Genomic DNA, 19,336 nt, shown 5'->3' on the forward strand with positions numbered 1-19,336 from the left:
TTAGGTGAGGTTTTTTTTAGCTTCCTCTTTTTCTCCTAGTTGCTTTATTTTGGTGTCTTTAAAAGTAACTTTGCAAATACTTTTAACATATATTTAACAATGTTTTGACATTAAATGTTACTTTAGTCATACGTGTGGTGCCAGTGGATTGTACGATGTGGACTTGCTCTGAAAGTGCTGCTTATGAAGACCTTGCAAATTTGCAGTCATTATGGAATCAGCTGAGGAGAACTGAAAAAAACCTACAAACTGTAGAGGAAGAGCTTTCCAGGTATGAGTGTGTTTGGGAATGAGATCAGCCCATCTCTTGTAGTGTAATTCTATCTTATTCAGTTTAGTGGATTATCACAAGTAGCTCCCTTTATGCTTTTCTTTTGAAAACTCCTTATGAGCAATAATAATAGCATAGCAACTTTTTACTTTCACTCCTAGCACTCATACGAGTGAGCGTTATGGACCCTGCTTGGATGAGGCTGTAGACTTCACTCTGAAGGACCTTGTTCAGCCTAACTGCAACTATCAAGGCTTTTCCAGCTGTAAGAAGAATGCTGGTAAAACATCAGGCAAGAATTTTCAAAGGAAATCTGAAGTAAATATTGCACTTCATTACTTATTTTTATTACTTTGGTTTTCTATTCTTTACTATGTTTATGAGAATTGTTTTGCTTTTAGGGCTTGGAGTCGATACAGCATAGCAATGGACAATCATATCAACAGACAACTCTTAGACAATCTACGGAGCTGTCTTAAACATAATATGATTTCAGTATGTTTGTTCTGCAGAGTTTCCATTGATGTGTATGTTGCTTACATATGCATAAGTGTGTGTATATATATATATAAAATACATATATAAACCCATTTGTTATATCTAGTCTTGCCCAGTATCCACAACTTCTGATAGAACCATGGAAGAAGATGAACATCTTAAGGAGAAGCTGGATGCCCTTCATGAGCAAAATGCATCTTTGACTTCTCAGAACCATTACCTAAAGAACAGAGTGGAAACAATGAACTTCGAATTGCTGCAGTCAAAAACAAGAGTATGTATCTTCAGTATATTCATCAAAAAACAAAAACAAATTCCCTCAAAAGCCCCAGTGACCATGACTTTTGAGTGTCATTCCAAGCAGAACATGCTGGGTTTTGTTTTTTCTAAATATTAGGTAGATTAAAACTTCAATATTCTATTTTTACATAATATTCAGCATTCACTTTGGAACAGGATAGTATAGAACCTATTTCTTCATGGGCAAACCAACTATATTAATTATGAATTCTATCTGTTCATGTTCCAAACTTTAATCTAAAGCCAGTAAGTCACAGAATGAAGAATACATTATGTAGGAAAATAGATCAATGTGTTTAGTACTGTACATTCACATGTCTGAGCTACATGGGGAATAATGGGAACAATAATGGCATGGTAGACATTTGTCTAGGAAATAAAATTTTTAACCTTTCAGGTTGGATTAATATTGTTATTTTGAAAAAGTGAAGGTGGGTTAGAAGGAAATATTGTATCTAATAAATCGTTGCTGATTTAATACACACTTGTTTTTTCAGGACAAGTCTATTCTTGTATTGAGCTTATAGCTAACATTAAGAAAACATAGCTATGGTTAATGCACTTTGTGCATCTCCAGCCCTGGAGATCTATAAGTAAATAAATAGGTAGATAAATGTTTGTCTGTCATGGACAGAACAAATAGTGGAATATAAACTTTTGAGGAAAAATTAAGAGACAAGATCAACATATAAAGAAATCAGTCTGCTAGACAGTGTACCACACTGCAGTGGTGCTAGGGAACTGGAAGGGTGTCAGTTGGAAGACTGAAGTTCAATTCCTGTAGATGAACAATCATCTTCTGCAGTAAGGTTAAGAGCACTGTATCATTCAGTAAGCAGATTATTCTGTGTCTCATCTGAATGTGTGGGTGTATGTGTGTGTGTATATACATATTCACACAGAAGTGTTAATTAAACCCCAAATATGTTTCTGTTTCAGATTTCTTATCTTGAATCGACTTTAGGTACACATTTAGTCAGCATTCCAAAGCTGAAAGAACAGATTGTAAACTTGGAAGCAGAAGTTTCAGCTCAAGATAAAATTCTCAGGTAATAAGTGTACTTCTATATCATCATTTTACTGTGGTCTGCTTGCCAGCGCAATCTCCTCTTTGGGATGTCATGGTACTGTGTGGGTCTTGTAATCTAGGGCTTGAAACTTTCACTTCAGAGCCAAATTTAGGAGGAGGGAGTTGTTTTATTTTGTACTGAATGTCCTTCAAGAAATGGAGGAAAAAAAAATAAAGGTTGTTAAACCAGTTCATAATGTATGTTAAACATGAATGTGCCCTTATAACTAACTAGAGTGATTGTATGTTACACGACTATATATCTTCTGTTGTAAACAAGCATACATATTTTCAAACATGATTGTGCAGCATGTAAAGTAAAAGATTTATTCTTCATGAAAATATTGATGGAGACAAATGCCAGACTAAATGTAAACAGTGTCCAGAGGCTGTCAGGAAGACATACCTGTCTGTCAGTTTCTTACAACCTCATGCTATATAATATTCAAATAATATCTCGATATTCTGTCTTCACTAAAGAAGTAAAAATTCTTAATTTATATTTTAGTGCTGTTTCCCATAAGTGCATCCTGACCAGTCACTCCTGAAAGAAAAAAGGTTATTTCTGTGTTCAGATGTCATGGCACAGAGTCAGCCATCTACGTCCTTGGCAGTTGTGACGCCTGGTGCCTATTGATGAGCTTTGGACACCACTCCAGACTGCAGACATCCTTGTGGGGAATCTGGAGACTATGGATGTTCCAAACCTAGTTTTAAGAGTTGGAGGGTGTTTGACTAGTGCTTTGCAAACATCTTGTGGGGTAGAGAGCAATAAAAATTGGGTTTCTTTGCAAAAATATTTCCTATTTTTTTTGATTATGCTTTGTTTATTTGATAGAGATGCAGAAGATAAACTAAATCTATGTCAGAAAACAGCAATGGAAAGAGGAAATATGTTGCAGAGATATAAAAAGGACTATAAAAACCTGAAAATGGAGTTAATTGAACAAAGCAAGAAAGGAAAGAGGTAACTAAGCAATTTTAATAAATGGAATACTGAGTAATAGTGTGTGTTTATTTCCATTGGCAAATGTTTACTTTGTGGGATCACATTATTTCTCTGCTTTAAGAACAGACCTTACTTACACTATCAGACCACATCTGATAATATAAGTGAAAGTAACACAGTAATTTGTAATGGTAACATAAAAAATTACAGTGCCAAACAAATTGTAACACTCTTTATATTCCCTAAAGAATTATCTGATAGATGAAGTCAACAGAGCTTAAAATATGCTCACAGTTCTAGATTACAACTAATTCTCCATTATGTTTTCTCAACAGTCTTAATTTCAATTTATTTATGTTACCTTTGCCAAGTATCCTATGAGATCAAACAGTATTATAGTTTTTTTTAATGACATGGTGGTTATCTTTTGTGCCTGTTCAGGGGGCTTCTGAATGATGTTCTTACTCATATGATTTAGTCTTCAAAACTTCAAAAATGGAGTTGAAAGAAATACTGAAGAAAGAAGTGTTTGTTATATACAAAATTAATAACCAGCACTGGGAAGTATTCCCTTTTATCGTTGGTACATGTCATGCAACACTCAGGAGTGTTTCAGAGGACTCGAAACCCCCCAGAATCACATACAAAAATAAAATATTCATATTTTTTGAGGTACAAAAAAAAGTAGCAAATTAGCTCCACAATTTAATACCAGCTATTCATTCTGCTATTACACAGGTTTCCTTAATGGTCACTGCTGAGCTTAATGGCAGTCCTGCAAGGAGCAGGGAGTTGGACTTGATGATCTGTATGTGTCCCTTCCAACTTGAGATATTCTATGAGTCTATCATATCTAGTCTATGTTGGGTTGTTTTTTCTTAAAAAAGGAGAAATTGTGTGTGAATATACTCATTCTTTGGGCACTGTTTAAATCTTGAAGTTTGCTGGTAGTTGCAGGTTGGTTTACACTAGTAATCATTTTGTCACCTATTTTTTCCCTTCAGAATAGACACGATTTAGTGGAGAGCTGAAATGTGTCCACAATAAATTTTCCTGAAGTACTTTTGACTTTGTCTTGCAAGAACCTACAGTGTGTGCTCAGAACTCAGTATGCAGCAGTACCGAGTGCTGTATTTTTGGGGTTGATATGAAGAAAGTAATAGAAGCACAATTTAATCGAGAGAACATTTATATGTTATTCTTAATCTTACCTGTCTGTATGGTACTGTTGAAAAGGGTGCTGTAATTCCATCCCAATCCCCATTTCCCTTTCCTGTTTCTTCATTTAGCCTAGTGGTCGTGTGGCTACTGGAGTGTTAGGTAATTTCTTTTGGCTGTTGGAAGCTACCATATACAATCCTATCACCTCCAAAATGTTATTTTAAAGAAATGAGAGTGATAAATAACAAGGCTCCTGCCTGCGCAATTCATTTAGCTGTATTACCTGGGGCAAAAAGCCAGGCCTGAATTAATGCCTTAACAAAGCATTTCTTGAGCCTTTTGAATGCTAACCCTTTGTTTGGCTTGTGTACCTACCCATGAAATTGCCTCTAACATTCCTATAGCTAGACAAATGGAAATACTGTGCTACTGGTGAAGAAATGCTTTTATTTATTCACTGTTCATTCAGAGCATGTGGGTTAAAACTAGCTGTACTTAGTTACTAGTTGCAAATGTCAATAGAAAAACTAAGCTTCTGCCACGTATTAAAAGCAACATAGTATTAACAATTATTACAGGTTGTTTTTAATCAGTAATTACAACCACTTATTGTTCTTTGGCCGAGCAAACTGAAGTGCTTTAGACTTAGACTATTTTCTTTCTTATTCTGAAATCTTTTCTCTCCTACTCTGAATACTTTTGCCATGTCCAAATGGGCAGCACTCTTCAGACAGAGAAACAGTGATCCGAAGGTAGGCTGTACTTAGATGAGGAACTTGTCCTGTCCTCACACTGCCCATAGTGGAAGAAAAACATTAAGCAGTTTGAATCTTAATGAGCACTACTATCTCCTGCTTCCTTATCACACACGCTAATCCGGTCCCTAAAACGGGTTTTTACTGCTAGGGACAGGTGGATGATTTGAATCAAACTCTTTTTAAAGAGGAATCAGTTTAAGCGTTCTTGGTCTTACTGGAATTTTGCTTATGTTAATATGCCATTTATTTATTAATGACATATTAATATGCCGTTAATATGCCAAATTAATTTATGCCTCGTGACATTTTTTTTAATCTAGGGCTTGGAAAGTTGGAAGAAGAAAGGAAATTACCTGGAGCAATTACTTCAGGAGTTGTTTTTAGTATCTGGAGGAGAGTTACATAATGATTGAACTTTGTGAATTTTAAAATCGCTATGCTTCTTTGCAGGGCAGAACAACAAAGAAATGAAGCTTTGTTGAGCGTGGAGGAGCTGACAAGAGCTTTCAAAAAGTATAAAGAGAAAATAACTGAAACATTAGAAAAGGTAGCAGTTTATTCTTCACTTGTTTTTGCCATGCTGTTAGGTTTTTGCTTCTTCCAGTAAGGCAGCTAATAGCAACAGGTTCACCAGTGAGTCAATTGTTTCTGCTTATTGTTGGCCAAGTCATAAGAAAGGTGGGACAGGGTAAGCATTTGTGGTTAGAACTTCAGTTATTCAGTTTTAGATTGTCTTCTCACAGTCTGGACAGTCTGCATCTTTGGGGTATCCTAATGCTGCCTATGTTTCTTCTGACTCCTGCTTGCCTGCTCGGAAATTTACATTTTAAAAGCATATGATCCTTTTGAAAGAATTCTTTTGATTCCATCTGTATAAGCTGTTCAATGAAATATGAGCTAGAGAAGAGATAAGATAAAAATGAAGTAATCTCCCAAAGTTCCTGTGGTCAAAATTGTTAATATTTCTGGCCTTGTGGGAGGAGAAAAAAAAACAGGCCTGAGACAGTTAGCTTTTACAGAGCATTTTTATTTGATTAGACTTCTTTCCCCGTGGAATGTGGAAAAAGTTCTTGCCAACCACAAATATGCCCTGAAATATTAAACCAAAATAACATTACTTTTTTCCCAAATTGCAGGAAAAAGCAACTTCTTTGTTCCTCTCCTTCACCACAGGGAGCGACAGAATTATCTACAGGCTTACCAGAAAGAAAGAAAGAAAACAAAACAAACCAACCACCCCACAGCATAATGTTTATAGTATTCATTTAAGAAAATGCTGTTGGCCACAGAAGCTTAGATTATTGTTGTATAGTAACAAAAAAATATTGCTTTTTAAGGTTAAAGCTGAAGAAGTAATCTTGGGAAAACGTTTGATTAATAGTGAAAAAGAAAGAGAGAAGTTGAATGAAAAGTGTGTCAGCTACAGAAAGGACCTAGACATCCTAGAAGAGCAATTAAGGTAACTCAAAGGCTCTTAAAAAATCTCTGTACGGTGATTTGAGAAGAAACTGCATCTTACAACTCTCACTATGAACTTGCTGCTCGATACATGTAGTTCAAATGAAATCAAGACCAGTGTCAGTGAACACTTAGTATCAGTATCAGCAATACAACAGATGAACCAGAATACTAAAAAGGTAAAAAATGTTAGCATACGCTTAAACATTTCTAAATTATTTTCTCTAAATAATCCTTAAATCCACCAGCTGGTTGTCTTTAGTGTCATTAGGTTTGGACGAGTGTTTTCTTGGACAGTTTCAGGTATCCCATTCACATGTACTGCCCACACTCACATTCTTGTCTTAACAGTTGTTCTTTAGGCCATTTTGGCAAGGGTGGGCAGTGTGGGAGCACCTTTCCGCTAGCTTGAGCCTGTTGAATAGCTCTCTGCTCTTGATATGGATCTTCCTCTGGACTGCTGTCTATTCTCTGCTAACTTGCACTGGGTTTGGCACTCATCAGGACCTTCGAGCTAATTCAGTTTGCTAAATCAGGAGGTACCTAATAAAGTAAATGATTTGTGGTGGGCTAAAAATAGTTGGCCCACAGTACAGTCAGATAGGGGAGAGAAAAAATAGGACCCCTCCCTGTCTTGTTAGTAGCAGAATGCTAGACTAGCTCAGTCTTAGTACATTATCTTCATCCATTCTGATTTTAGTTATCATTACATAGTTATGTTATCCTGTTCTTAAATTTCCTTGGCTTCAGCACAATTAAAGCCACCTTGATCTATTTCCTACCAGTGAATCTTCTGATAGTACTTAAACCTTTATTAAATTGCTTAAGAATGAGAAGTAATATATTCCCTCCTTTTGTTTGCTGATAGCAGTTTGCATCCTGGTCTTTAGAAACAGTGAAAGCTTAGGACAGCAATGAAAACTCTTTGGTCTGTTGTATAGAGCGATGGTCTGTTGTATAGAGCGAATCCTAGATTTTGAAATGAAGGAAACTAGTAAAACAGTATAGTTATGGTGTTGCCTTCTAGTACTTTTAATAATGAAAATCCTCTATGTTGAGCTATACCTTTTAAATGGATATACTTCTTTAGGCAATTAAAGGAAGAGAATCATAGCATGAAAGAAGAAATTAAGACACTTGAGGTAAAGAACACTGAAATGGTGTCAATGCTGACTCGATCTGATCAGAAGATCAGGGAGCTTGAGAGTGAGCTTCATGAAAAAGAAATAGTACTTCAAGAGAAAAATGTTCTAATAAGTGAAAACACAGAGCTGAGAGATCTTATTGCACAGCAACGTATCCGCTTGAAATTATGCCATCAAGAAATTGAAGATTCAAGGGAAGAGCTCCACATACTAGAAACCATTATTTCCCAGTTGTCTCTAAGTACAGCTGAAGAGGTACAGAAACTGATACATCCTTAAAAATTGTATTACGTGTCTTAAACAATTCTAATTGACATTGCGTGCAAATCCATTGACATTCTTGAGAAATTATTTGCCTAAAATATCTTTGCTTTTTTAGGATGCATGGATGACATGTTTTCTCAAATGAAATAATTTTGTCTTCTCATTCAAGAACAAGGAATTGATGCTTTGGATTGCTTAATCAGCCAGCATTTAAAATTACACTTTCTATTTCTGTGTTCTGTGTATTGATTCTTCAGATGCATGTATAATCTCTAAGACATGATGATGTCCTATTATCATATTCCACTGAGGTTCTTCTCAGCGGAACATTTACCATAAGGCAGACATATTTTGTCAACCTCCACAATGGAGAAATCAGAGCAGGAGAGATGTTTGTAGGAAATTTTTTTTTTTTTTTACTGTGAAACAGAAGGCACACCAACCCTGGCTGCAAGTGAACTTTTGTTTTGCCAGGATGAACTCTGGCTCATGAGCCTGAAGTTTATCATTAAACTGACTGATTGGGAGAGTCATGTAAAAATCCCAAAGTTGTGAACTGACTGGGGTTACTGGAGGAACTGTTTTTGGGAAGTCAGGAAGGGCTAGAGAGATGTATGGGGTGAGGAGTACACAATCCATCAGATGTGTTTATTTTTGAACTATAAATGTGAGTACGTGTAATGAAACCAAAATCAAAAAATGCTTTCTGTATGAGTTTGGAATTGCCAAAGTGACCTCTGCTGAAAAGAATATAGTAATTTTGTATAAAAATATATTTTGTATAAAATTGTATAAATTATGTGTATAACACATGAATTAATCATACTGTGAAGCAATAAAGTTGATTTTGCATTGAACTTGATTTTCCCTTAACTTTTAGTTTAAATGGCACCACTTGAAACACCAGCTATCCCACTCTTCAACAAAAGAAGCTCTCTCTGAGTCTTGTGAATTGAGTAAACCATTGATTGCAGACCAAAGGTATTACTTTCTGGTTATGGAATTATGGCAAGAATAGGCAGATAATAAGGTGGCATCAGAACTAGGACATACGAAAAATGTTAAATAGTTTTCTTCTTTCTCATAATAGCATTAAATTGGCAATGAAAGAAGCAGAAGCTCAAAAGACTTGTGCAAATCTAACTGTCTGTACTGGAGCCAAGCATCTTTCTAATGATAATGAAGGACAAGAAAATAGCACGTTATATGACCTGGAAACAGAGCTTGTCATATTGCTCAGAAGTCAAGGAGGTAAGCTTACAGGAGTAGCTGTGCAGTTCTGTCTGATTAACCCACAGAATAGGAATTTTTTGGTGGGGTTTATGTTGGTTTTATAGTGTTTTTTTTTTTCTTTAAATACATCTGTGTGAGCTAGCAAATATAGTTTGGTTGAGCAGGGAGCATTTTGCCACCTTGAAATTTGGGGAATTGTTATGTTCTCCAGGCACGATATTCTTCCTTCTTTTGCTAGTCAAGTTACTTGTTCATAAATATCCAAGCTATGAATCGTGTTGAAATAAACACATGTATGTTTTCTTCATGGAGGCTATGCTGAGGTCTCCATATTTTCTTTGATTCTTTTCTGTGTATCCTGCTGTTGCAGAATTTCTGCTATTGTTTCTGCGATTACTGTTAAGACTCCTCCATGAAATGACTTCAGGGCACTTACATAATCACACTGTCTTCAATAATTTGGGAGTGTTTGGCAGTTGGTTTTTTGGTTTTTTTTTTGTTTGTTTTTATGAGTCACAGCTTTCCATTATATTATGGGGAAAAATAAACAGTTTTTTTTCAGGATACTATATGTGTTAGTTGAATGTGCTGTCATGATATTACATTCCTTTTTGGCTTGTATGATTATTGTTTGAGTGTTGGTTTGTAAATTAACCTTAAATTTCTTTTTTCTACTTTGAGAGAGGAGAAAATGTCAGCAGTTGGAACTTATCAGCAAACAATTTGAAAAGGAGAGGCAAAGATTCCAGAAAGAGACAGAAGAATTACGCACTAAACTGACAAAAGCAGATGAAGAGAATTCTTCTTTGAAGACCAGCATGGCTCAGAGAGCCAGTCATTTCCAAGTCATGCAGGAAGACCTATTGAAGAAGGCTTCAAAAGCTAGTAGCTTAGAGAAAGAAGTAAGTTTTTAGCAGCACTGAAAAGATACGTCACTTTTTGATTGAAAGATAGTTAAGACAGTAGTTATAAAAAAACTGCCCTATTATTTTAAAAATCTGGCTTATTTAGGAAAAATTGTAAATAAACTTTTGAACAAGCGGGAAAACTTATGTAACAGCCTTAATTTGTTACTTGCCAGAAAACTTAAAGCTGACATAGTTAGTGATCTTTACTACTACTATTTTGATTCATTATGCGGAAAATATGCACAGTCTTGTGGCTTCCATATGGTTGAATTAATGTGTAATCTTAAAATGCAGAAACACTTATATTTTTCCTCTTTAAATATTAGTACAGTTGCCAGAGATTAACATTCTTACTGAAGGGTAGCAAAAGACAGAAGTGAAGCTTCAGCTAGCTCTTGTTTGGTTGAATAAGTTAAAATGCTGATGTTTACATTCTGGTGCTATGTGTTTACAGAATTCCAGCATAATGGCATTTACAGTATTTCCTAATAATGGCCATACATGTTATAAATCTGCAACAGCTAATTTATTCATATGACAGTAACAATTACAATTAATTGGATAAATTTGAGGTAAATTATCCTGAATTTTTCCCTTAAGTAATAAAGCTTAATAGATCATACAAAAAAAACCCCACACCCAAATAAATAATTCATAACACTAGGAAGCAGTAGTAGCTAAAATGGAATTGGTAAAAGCATATACAAGTAAGAAAGTATACACAAATACTTGAATAAACAGTTGTCTTCATGCTGTTTTGTGCCATATTTAATTTCAGATAACAAAGAAATCTTCTCAACTTTCTGTACTTGAGAAACAGCTGGAAGAAAAGACTACTGTTTACTCTGTTGTTGCAACAAGAAATACTGAGTTGGAACAGGAACTCATGGTAAAATGTTCTCAGTGGGAAACTACATTTATGTAAAAAGACAGAAATGGAGATTAAAATTCAAGTGAAATATATGTAGACCTGTGAATGAAAGTCTTCTAAATGGTAGTAAGTGAGGAAGATGATCTGACATCTTGGAGCACTGTAATTCTTGTCTGGGTATTATACAAACTCTTAGTTTTGAGAAGGGGTCTAAGGTGGCTAGAAAAAACTATTTATGTGGTCCTTTGAAATGGAAAGCTGTATTTTAAAGATTCCATCTATTGATGTGAACCTAGAGCTGCTTTTTGTCTTTGTCAGAAGTTCCTAGTTCCAGTTGTTATAATCTGCGCCACCTGTCCACCTTGGTAGATACGTTGTCTCTATGCAGTAGCTGCATTTAGTGGCGTTCTGTAACTGTGTTACAGGTGTGACATCCTTGGAGATGAAACATGCTGTGCGTAACTTCATTATTTTCCATTTTGTTCTTTTATGAAATCTAGCAACTCAATCATCAAATAAGACAGTATTTAATAACACAGCTAAGTATTTTTATTAAGTTGTTTTATTATTGTTGTTGCTGTTTCCCAGGAAAAAAACAGACGCATTTATGAGCTGGAAACAGCTGTCAGTGAAGAACATGAGAAAATAACTTCTGCCTTTGAAAAAACAAAGTTGGCTCACCTTGAGCAGCACAAAAAGATGGAGAAACAGGTTGAACTAGTAAGCGCTTCTCTGTGTGCTTGCATGTGTGAGTGATACACTTGATAACTTTTTGTCTGTGTTAATTTCTTTGTCTTTTTAGTAATTCTGAGGCAGCTGTCCAATTAAAAATTTACATTACAAAGTTATATCTTCTCCTTAAATTTCCTGATTTTTAGTTCATTTTTCCATCTAACACTACATAACTGCATGATTTCCCTCAGAGATCTTCATATCCTCCTGCTCAACTGAAGAGAAATAGGGACTTAAGAAGAATACTGTAAAGTATAGCTTTTTTTCCTACTGGGGTTAGACCAGGACAGCTTCTAACAATATTCTCTTGTCTGCTGAACCTCTGCCAGCCTGAGCCTCACGAGCATCTGTGTTCAGGGAGAAGTGTTGGTAGGTTTTTCAGTCTTTAGAGAAAAATTCTGTTCCTCCATGTGATTAGGAGTACAACTGTGGCTATTTCTAGCTGTTGAGGAAGCTTGTCATCTTCTACTAGAGAACGTATATGCATGTCTTACTGTCTTGGCTGATGACAGACAATTACACTCTGCCTGCCTTCATTCTCTTGATACTCCTATTGCTTTAAAATATTAAGCATTTAGGATTTCTTGATACTTTTAAGACTGTGCAGTACTGCTGATGGCAGGAATGTACTTACTTTTCATTCTTAAAGTGATGGGGGAATAGAACCAAATGACATATTTAGATGCACAAATTATGTGAAAAAGCTTATTAAAATAATAAACCATGAATTACTTACGGACAGCTTCAAAAACAGCTGGTGAAGAAAGATCAACAATTAATTGAACAAGATAAAACAATATCTATGTTGCAAGAAGATGTTATACATAAACAGCATCGCATTGAATCATTGGATGGGATGCTGATAGAAAGCAGAGAGGTAAGGTTGGACCTTGACTTTCGTTAAATGCAAATCAAACAAGTGTTTCTTTAAATGCAAATCAAACAAGTGACTAATAGTGATGAAAACAGTATCAATAAACACATGGAAAAACTGGAGAAAATCTAAGATCCTTATGGTTTTGCTTCTTAATTTTTGTTTGAGTAATTGACTCAATCTAGTCCACATCTCCTGCTTCTGCTATATATTGTACAAACTTTAATGGCCTTTCATTATTTTCCATCTCAGCATTCTGGTTTTGTCTCTGGTTTGCTCCTTGGGCTCCCCACTGTAATCAAAGGAAGGAGATCTGGATAAAGAATATTTGTCTCTATTCTGCAGTAGGTGGAAACCCAAGAATATTCTATTATGGCAATGCTTTATTCCTTTTAATAATTCCTGCTGCAGAATATGAAGGGACACCTATCAGGAACCAGATTCACTTCAGAATATGATGTACACAAATACAGTATGCCTGCAATTGTGTTTTAAATACACTGATTTTTTTTTTTTCCTGATTCTTTGTATGGGGTTTTATTAGTTAGATTATTGCTACTATCTTCACATGCTGTTCTCTTAAATAAAAATATTTGTGCACACAGGAAATGGAAAATCAGAGTGTCAAGAAAGATCAAGGATTGAAGATCCTGAAAAGTCAGTTAACAGAAGAAACAGTCAGAGTTAGTAAGCTCTCTGTAATTTTCAATTAATAGTTTTAAAGCTTGCAGTAATGGTGTATTTCCTTTTATCCATAGAAAAACTATAATAAGGTTGCTTTATAGAAATTTATCTCATGTAAGTATTTCAGAAGTTACTAAATTGAAGTCTTCCCTTTTATTTTTAATTGAAAATATTATGATGAAACCTGCAGTGAGAGATTATGCAATGCATAATTGCTTTATTAAATTGCTGTAGTTACTAATAAGTCAGATTTGTTCTTGTTGTACTCTAGAACATCTAACAAAGAATATTATGTAGATTTTTGCTCTAGATACATTTTGGACATATGTGATATTATCGGTCATGTTTTTAGCCATCTGTGCCTCTTCCTAGTGTTTGCCTGATTAGTATTTTCAATGCAGCACTTGCCAACAGTACATTAATAAACCATTGCCATGTGGTGATATACCACAGTTGGGTTTCAAACAGTATTCAGTCTTCAGGATATTACCGAGAAGATACTGGGTATTTACCTGGTAGCATGCTCTTTCTGAACTTGTGTTGGGTCAGTTCTCTATTCAAGTGGCTTTCTAGTATTTGGGATGTTTTCCAGAGATTTAAAATTAAGACCCATTATAACTTCTTTTCAGAAAGCTCTTGATTTCGGGGAGGAGAGGGGGGTATACATTCCAGTATGGTTTAGAAAACTGGTAGCATCTAAGCATTAGCCAATCTGCAGCTGAGGACAATTCTCATTTATAAGAAAAGTCTTCTTAGCACTGAAAGTGAACAGTTAAAAGTTCAGTTACTATGAATTGAGACCTCTGGAGTTTGTTCATTATAATTTTTATCTGTTCAAGATTATAAAATGCTTGTTAGCGATTACTCAATATTAAAAGAGTAAAATAGATGAACAGTGTTGACATTGCTTTCTTTTTGCTTTTAGTAGAACTTGGGCACTGACAGTGCAGAAAAAAAAAAAGACTATTCAGTAGGTTTCTGAGAGAAACTGTACTAAGAACTGAGTGTTACTTTTGAGAAAGACTTGCCACAACTCACATGGTGATCATTAGGAATTTATTTATACAATTCTGTATGTAATAACATGTGGTAGATTAATGATCTGGTGTTGGGCACATGTTTGGTTTTAAATTCTAGCTACTGAAAAATACTGGAATACCTCCTCATAACTGATAGTTTAATCTGATTTAAACACAGACTAAAGTATAGTAATTTAATTTCACAAGTGATTTTAATTTCTGAATACTTTTGCAGTTTTGAAATTTATCATAATCTTCTATGTGTGTTTTAATACTCTGGATAAAAATGAGCTTTTCAGTCATTTTGCACAAAGATGGTTTTTAACACTTTTTTTTTAGATTACTTAATAAAGGGTATGCCATTGAATTTTAAGTGATCTGTTACATTCAATTAGGTGAGACAACTTGAGTCAGCACTAGACATATATAAGGAAGAAGTTGCACTGTATCTGAATCAGTCACAAGAAAATAAGGAATTATTTGAAAATCAGCTCAAGAAGAAGTCTGAAGAGGTAACAGTTTGTTTGAACAACTCTCCTGTATTGCAGAGAACACTTGTTACCAATGGTTTAATCTAAAAGTTTGTCTGTGAAATAGACAAAACATTTGCAATGGGAACTAGGCTGTAAGCTGAAAAAAGACTGAGGGTGAAGGGGAAAATCATAACTAAGAAACAGTGGATAAGCTTAGGGAAAAGAAGTACTAAGATAAATGGAACTGTTGAAAGAAGTAACAAAATCAGAATTAAGTGAAAGAAAGCATTATCTTTGAGAAAAAATTGAGAGAGCACCATTGCAATACAAACTTAGGTGCACATAATTGATTTGTGTTTCAAGTACCGTAATGGGGGGAGAGGTCCTGGACACAAGAAAATTTTTACTTCAAGCCCCTGAGTTTTATTATACTTTCCAGTACTACATAAAAGCATGAAAGAAATAAGTTTAAATATTAGTAGTATGAATTTTTATTTGTGAGGATGCCTAACCACATGAACTAATTGCCATAGCAGGCTGTTCATGTCAGTGCTACCCTACTTGCTGAGAGAGAGGTAGAGTCACCTGGAGATTGCTAGACCCTGTACAGGAGTAACTAGATGGAAATTGATGGTCTGTGTTATGCATAAGCCCGTGTTATTTACTGCTACTTTCTAAGCCCTAAAATCTGTTGTTCTTATGCTGCATGTGAAATGCAGTATAAGATGGATGCTGTGTGAAACTCAAGGGTAGCAAGTGAGGCTTTGTAATTCATCACTGAGAAATCAGACCACTCAACACATGACAAGATAGGCACTCAGAATTCCTGTTTTTTATTGGAAAGACTGTTGTCATAGAGGCAGGAAGAAATAAAGGGGAGGACTGAGAACAAAATCTCAAGGAGAAAACAAGCACTTGCTGAGAAATAAAAGTGACAGAAAGAAAAGCAATTCAGTAATTTAGAAATGAAAAATCTTTCTTATAGATGTTTTTGAAATATTGACCAGTATAGGTAAATTTAGAAAGCAAGAAGTCAAAACCTGGGGCTGTTATGTTACTTCTTTACTCATGTTATAAACTACAACTCAGTGATGAATTAAGAAATGTGTTACGTACTGTTGAAACTAATGCAGTAAATTCAGAGCCAGAAGTTTTATTGAATCATAGGTGTGATTCTGTGCTTATTGAGAATGAAGAGAATAACTGATGCAAGTATAAATAAAAATGTGTTACTGTAATGGAAAATCAATGTGTTTTCAGGTTCTTTATTTACAGAAAGAAATAAAAATAAAAGATCAGAATATTCAGGACACAAATGAACAAAATATTCTTCTACAACAAACTTTGCATCATCAGCAGCAAATGTTACAGCAAGAAACTATTCGAAATGGGGAGCTGGAAGATAATCAAATTAAACTTGAAAAACAGGTACAGTATGCTGGGAAGTGTCTACCCATAAAGACAGATAGTTAAATGCTTTTATATATGATTTTGTAATACCTTTAAAATCAGAATGTTTCTTTGGTAACTGAGCAAATAGTTATTATTTTAGATACATCTAAAATAAAGAATTTAGTGGTTTGTTTTGTCTTAAACTAGGTTCTATGCTATCAGAAACTCTAGCATTATTATGGCTAAACACTTGGAAACTCAAGACCTAGACTGCAGTTAAGGAGAGATGTACTGAAATTCAGAAAGTTGGATCTTGTTGTATTTACTAGAAACTATTTGTCTTTCAAACGTGACTGCAAAGTTCTAGTCTTAAATTATAAACAATTTTACACTATGAAGAAATCATTTGTGTTAAAACTCTAGTTATGTGAGTTGCAAGACAAGGATGTATATTTCTTTGGTATGTAAAGTTTAAGTGCCAACACTTTTAAAATACCATTTTCAATAGGTATCCAATTTGGAACAAGAGCTTCAGAAGCAGAAAGCCTATGCAGAAGATGAGTTGAGAAAAGTAGAGGAGAAGCATTGCCTAGCTGCTCAGGAAGCAGATTTAAACAGAAAGAAGGTGGATGAACTTAATAGCACGATCAGGTACATTTATAATAACTGAGAGGTTATTCTGCAGATAGATATGTCAGTAAGAAAGACTGCTGTCTAAAATGGTATTCAGCTATGTACTTGAATGTACTTGAATGTAGTTGAATTGAGCTATGTAGTTCAGCCTCTGTATGAGCATAGACTGGTAATCAGAAGGATGTTTTTAACAAGCAGAGGCATGAGTTTCTGGAACAGTCTTCCAGTGGAATTAATGCAGGTTCCAGCAACCTGTTTATCCTTAAGATGGAATTTCATAATGCAGTTCAAGTCATACATATATCAAGTTCCTTGTCATTTCAGACAGCAGACTCTAGGAGAGCTTGCTAGTCTTGAAGAATATGGTTTTCATTGCAAGAAAAGCGTACTTAACATGACTTTTTAAATTCTAATTTACTCACAAATGCCTCACCCTTACACCATGTGAGGACGTGTATGTAGGCGTTTGCTATTACAAGGTTAATTTTGTTCTGGTTGCTTCTTTTACTTAGACAAATTAAAATGGAGATGGATCAGTGCAAGAATGAACTTACTGGTATGGAAAAAGAAGTTGTGCAATTAAAACAAGATGGTGAAAACAAAGCAATGCAGATAAATCAATTGGATATTACTTTGGAAGAAGCACGATCAGAACTCAATGAAAAGGCAAATGAGGGTAATTTCTAAGGCTTCCTTTCATCATGCTATTACTTCTGTATGTACTAGATTAGACATTTTTCCTTTGCCCTGTTTTATAATCAAGTACATCAGAGTCAAAACATAATAAGATGGGGTTTTTTTTTAATCTGTGGGTAATTCCATAGTTAAACAACACCCACACCCCCACACCCCCAATCCTAAAAACCCACAACCTTTTTTAACAAAGCTTTACAAATACTCACTTTTGTGGGATGCACCTTTACCCCAGATGAAGTTTTTACTCATAAAATGGAATGCAGATTCTTAACGTGATAGTCAAGCAAGACACATAGGTTTAATAATGGCATGTGTTATTCACAAAAATTCAACTCTTTAAACAAACAAAACCCCAAAAGAGAGTCTATAGACTTTTCCCAAGGCCATGTAGTGATAGGACAATGGGGTCTATCTTTAAGCTGACAAATGGGAGATTTAGATTAGATATTAGGAAGAAATTCTTTCCTGTGAGGGTGGTGAGGCCCTGTCACAAGGTGCCCAGAGAAGCTGTGGCTGCCCCATCCCTGGCAGTGTTCAAGGCCAGGTTGGACAGGGCTTGGAGCAACCTGCTCTAGTGGAAGGTGTCCCTGCCTGTGGCAGGGGCTCGGAACTGGATGAGCTTTAAGGTCCCTTCCCACCCAAACCAGTCTGTGATTCTGTGATACTGTAGAAATAACAAACTTTCAAATCCCTCTTCCTCCATTTAATTTAACTTTACCTTTCTTTTAAAAGAGGAAGCATACTACAATTTTCCTTGCATTTTTCACAACACCACATTTTCAGTTAGTATGTATTTTTTCCTTGGCCATATGTTTTTAGGTACATGCTCATATTTCAGGCTAGTTATAGATTGAGATATATAAGAAGACACTTAGGTACCATGAAAAGGTTGCTGTATAACCTCAGAAGTCACTGTTTTTCTACATTTTCCTAAAAATAGTGATACTGAACATTGATTATGACCACAAGTGCTAGTAAGCAGCAGTGTTGCATACTAATCATCATACTGATGATTAAACATTTTGTGTTTTGTGTGTGTTTGTAAAACAGTGAATGAATTAGAAGATAAGCTGTTTCAAAGTGAGACTTGCCACAGGGAAGCCTTACAGAAAATAGCAGAACTAGAGTCAGCATTGCAGAATGCCCATGGAGAATTAAAAATCACTTTAACACAGCTTCAGGAATTGCAAGATGCATTGCAGAATGCACAGTCCTCTCTGGAGGAGAAGCAAGTGGCTATCGTGAATCTAACAACTGAGCTCAGGTAAGCTGGTATCTTTTCCATCATGAGAATTTAGCTGTGTTAGGTTTTCCTTAGGAATAGCAAGTAGTTTGTATGGTCTCTTTTTATATTCTTAGCAGCTCTCTGTAAGTTTTAGGGGTTTGTGGCTGTAAAGTAAGTTGACGCAATAGCTTATCAGCTCAGTTCCGATTTCCAAAAGTGGTGCTGAATTCTTTTTTCCTTTTTTTTTAATTCTGATTTAAAATCAACTACAATTATTTGCTGAATCCTAAAGCTGTGAAATAATAATAAGAGGAACTACTTTCTTTTACAGTGGAATTGTCCAGTTTCCTTTCTGGCTATAAATTAATGTTACTATTCTTTTCTAAGAACATCTTGTCCTAATAACCAATTAAATAACTTGAATGATGTAGTTATTGAGAAATCTCCACCTGGAATATAGTTAACAGAATTATTTCATTTGAGTTTGTTTTTTTGCAATCATTCATTAATTCACCTTTTAGAGTAATTTAGCTTTAAGTAATAGATCTCATCATTTTCAAGCTAGATACTAGAAGCTAAGCAACTGAATGTGAATTAAACATGAGAATTTCAGGTATTGCAAGGGAGAAATTGAAGACAGAAGGCAAGAACTCCTTGACATGGACCAAGCACTGAAAGAAAGGAATTGGGAACTGAAACAAAGAGCAGCTCAGGTTAGATCAT

General features: G+C 35.2%; 1 protein-coding gene across 4 annotated transcripts in view; it reads left to right on the forward strand.

The window, feature by feature from the left end:
* The first annotated feature begins 105 nt into the window (after positions 1–105).
* CCDC18 (coiled-coil domain containing 18) overlaps positions 106–19,336 on the forward strand; it is a 28,032-nt gene continuing 8,801 nt past the window's right edge. For 2 of the 4 annotated variants that reach the window (XM_057429179.1, XM_057429180.1), the window contains exons 1-21: positions 108–271; positions 433–589; positions 876–1,043; positions 2,009–2,118; positions 2,977–3,105; positions 5,457–5,553; positions 6,344–6,465; positions 7,555–7,864; positions 8,754–8,854; positions 8,964–9,124; positions 9,788–10,008; positions 10,793–10,903; positions 11,474–11,605; positions 12,360–12,494; positions 13,097–13,174; positions 14,590–14,706; positions 15,928–16,095; positions 16,568–16,710; positions 17,205–17,368; positions 18,439–18,652; positions 19,227–19,326. In XM_057429179.1, coding sequence (XP_057285162.1) covers positions 156–271; positions 433–589; positions 876–1,043; positions 2,009–2,118; positions 2,977–3,105; positions 5,457–5,553; positions 6,344–6,465; positions 7,555–7,864; positions 8,754–8,854; positions 8,964–9,124; positions 9,788–10,008; positions 10,793–10,903; positions 11,474–11,605; positions 12,360–12,494; positions 13,097–13,174; positions 14,590–14,706; positions 15,928–16,095; positions 16,568–16,710; positions 17,205–17,368; positions 18,439–18,652; positions 19,227–19,326 — 3,054 coding nt within the window. In that variant the 5' untranslated portion in view covers positions 108–155. Of the gene's footprint in view, positions 272–432; positions 590–875; positions 1,044–2,008; positions 2,119–2,976; positions 3,106–5,456; positions 5,554–6,343; positions 6,466–7,554; positions 7,865–8,753; positions 8,855–8,963; positions 9,125–9,787; positions 10,009–10,792; positions 10,904–11,473; positions 11,606–12,359; positions 12,495–13,096; positions 13,175–14,589; positions 14,707–15,927; positions 16,096–16,567; positions 16,711–17,204; positions 17,369–18,438; positions 18,653–18,944; positions 18,982–19,226; positions 19,327–19,336 lie in introns of all 4 variants that reach the window. The other 2 variants (XR_008974887.1, XM_057429181.1) reach the window with 2 other exon arrangements.

The sequence above is a fragment of the Pezoporus wallicus genome, unplaced genomic scaffold (assembly GCF_028554395.1).
Source record: "Pezoporus wallicus isolate ANWC-B61680 ecotype Strahan unplaced genomic scaffold, APGP_CSIRO_Pwel_v1 contig_593, whole genome shotgun sequence".
Lineage (NCBI taxonomy): Eukaryota > Metazoa > Chordata > Aves > Psittaciformes > Psittacidae > Pezoporus > Pezoporus wallicus.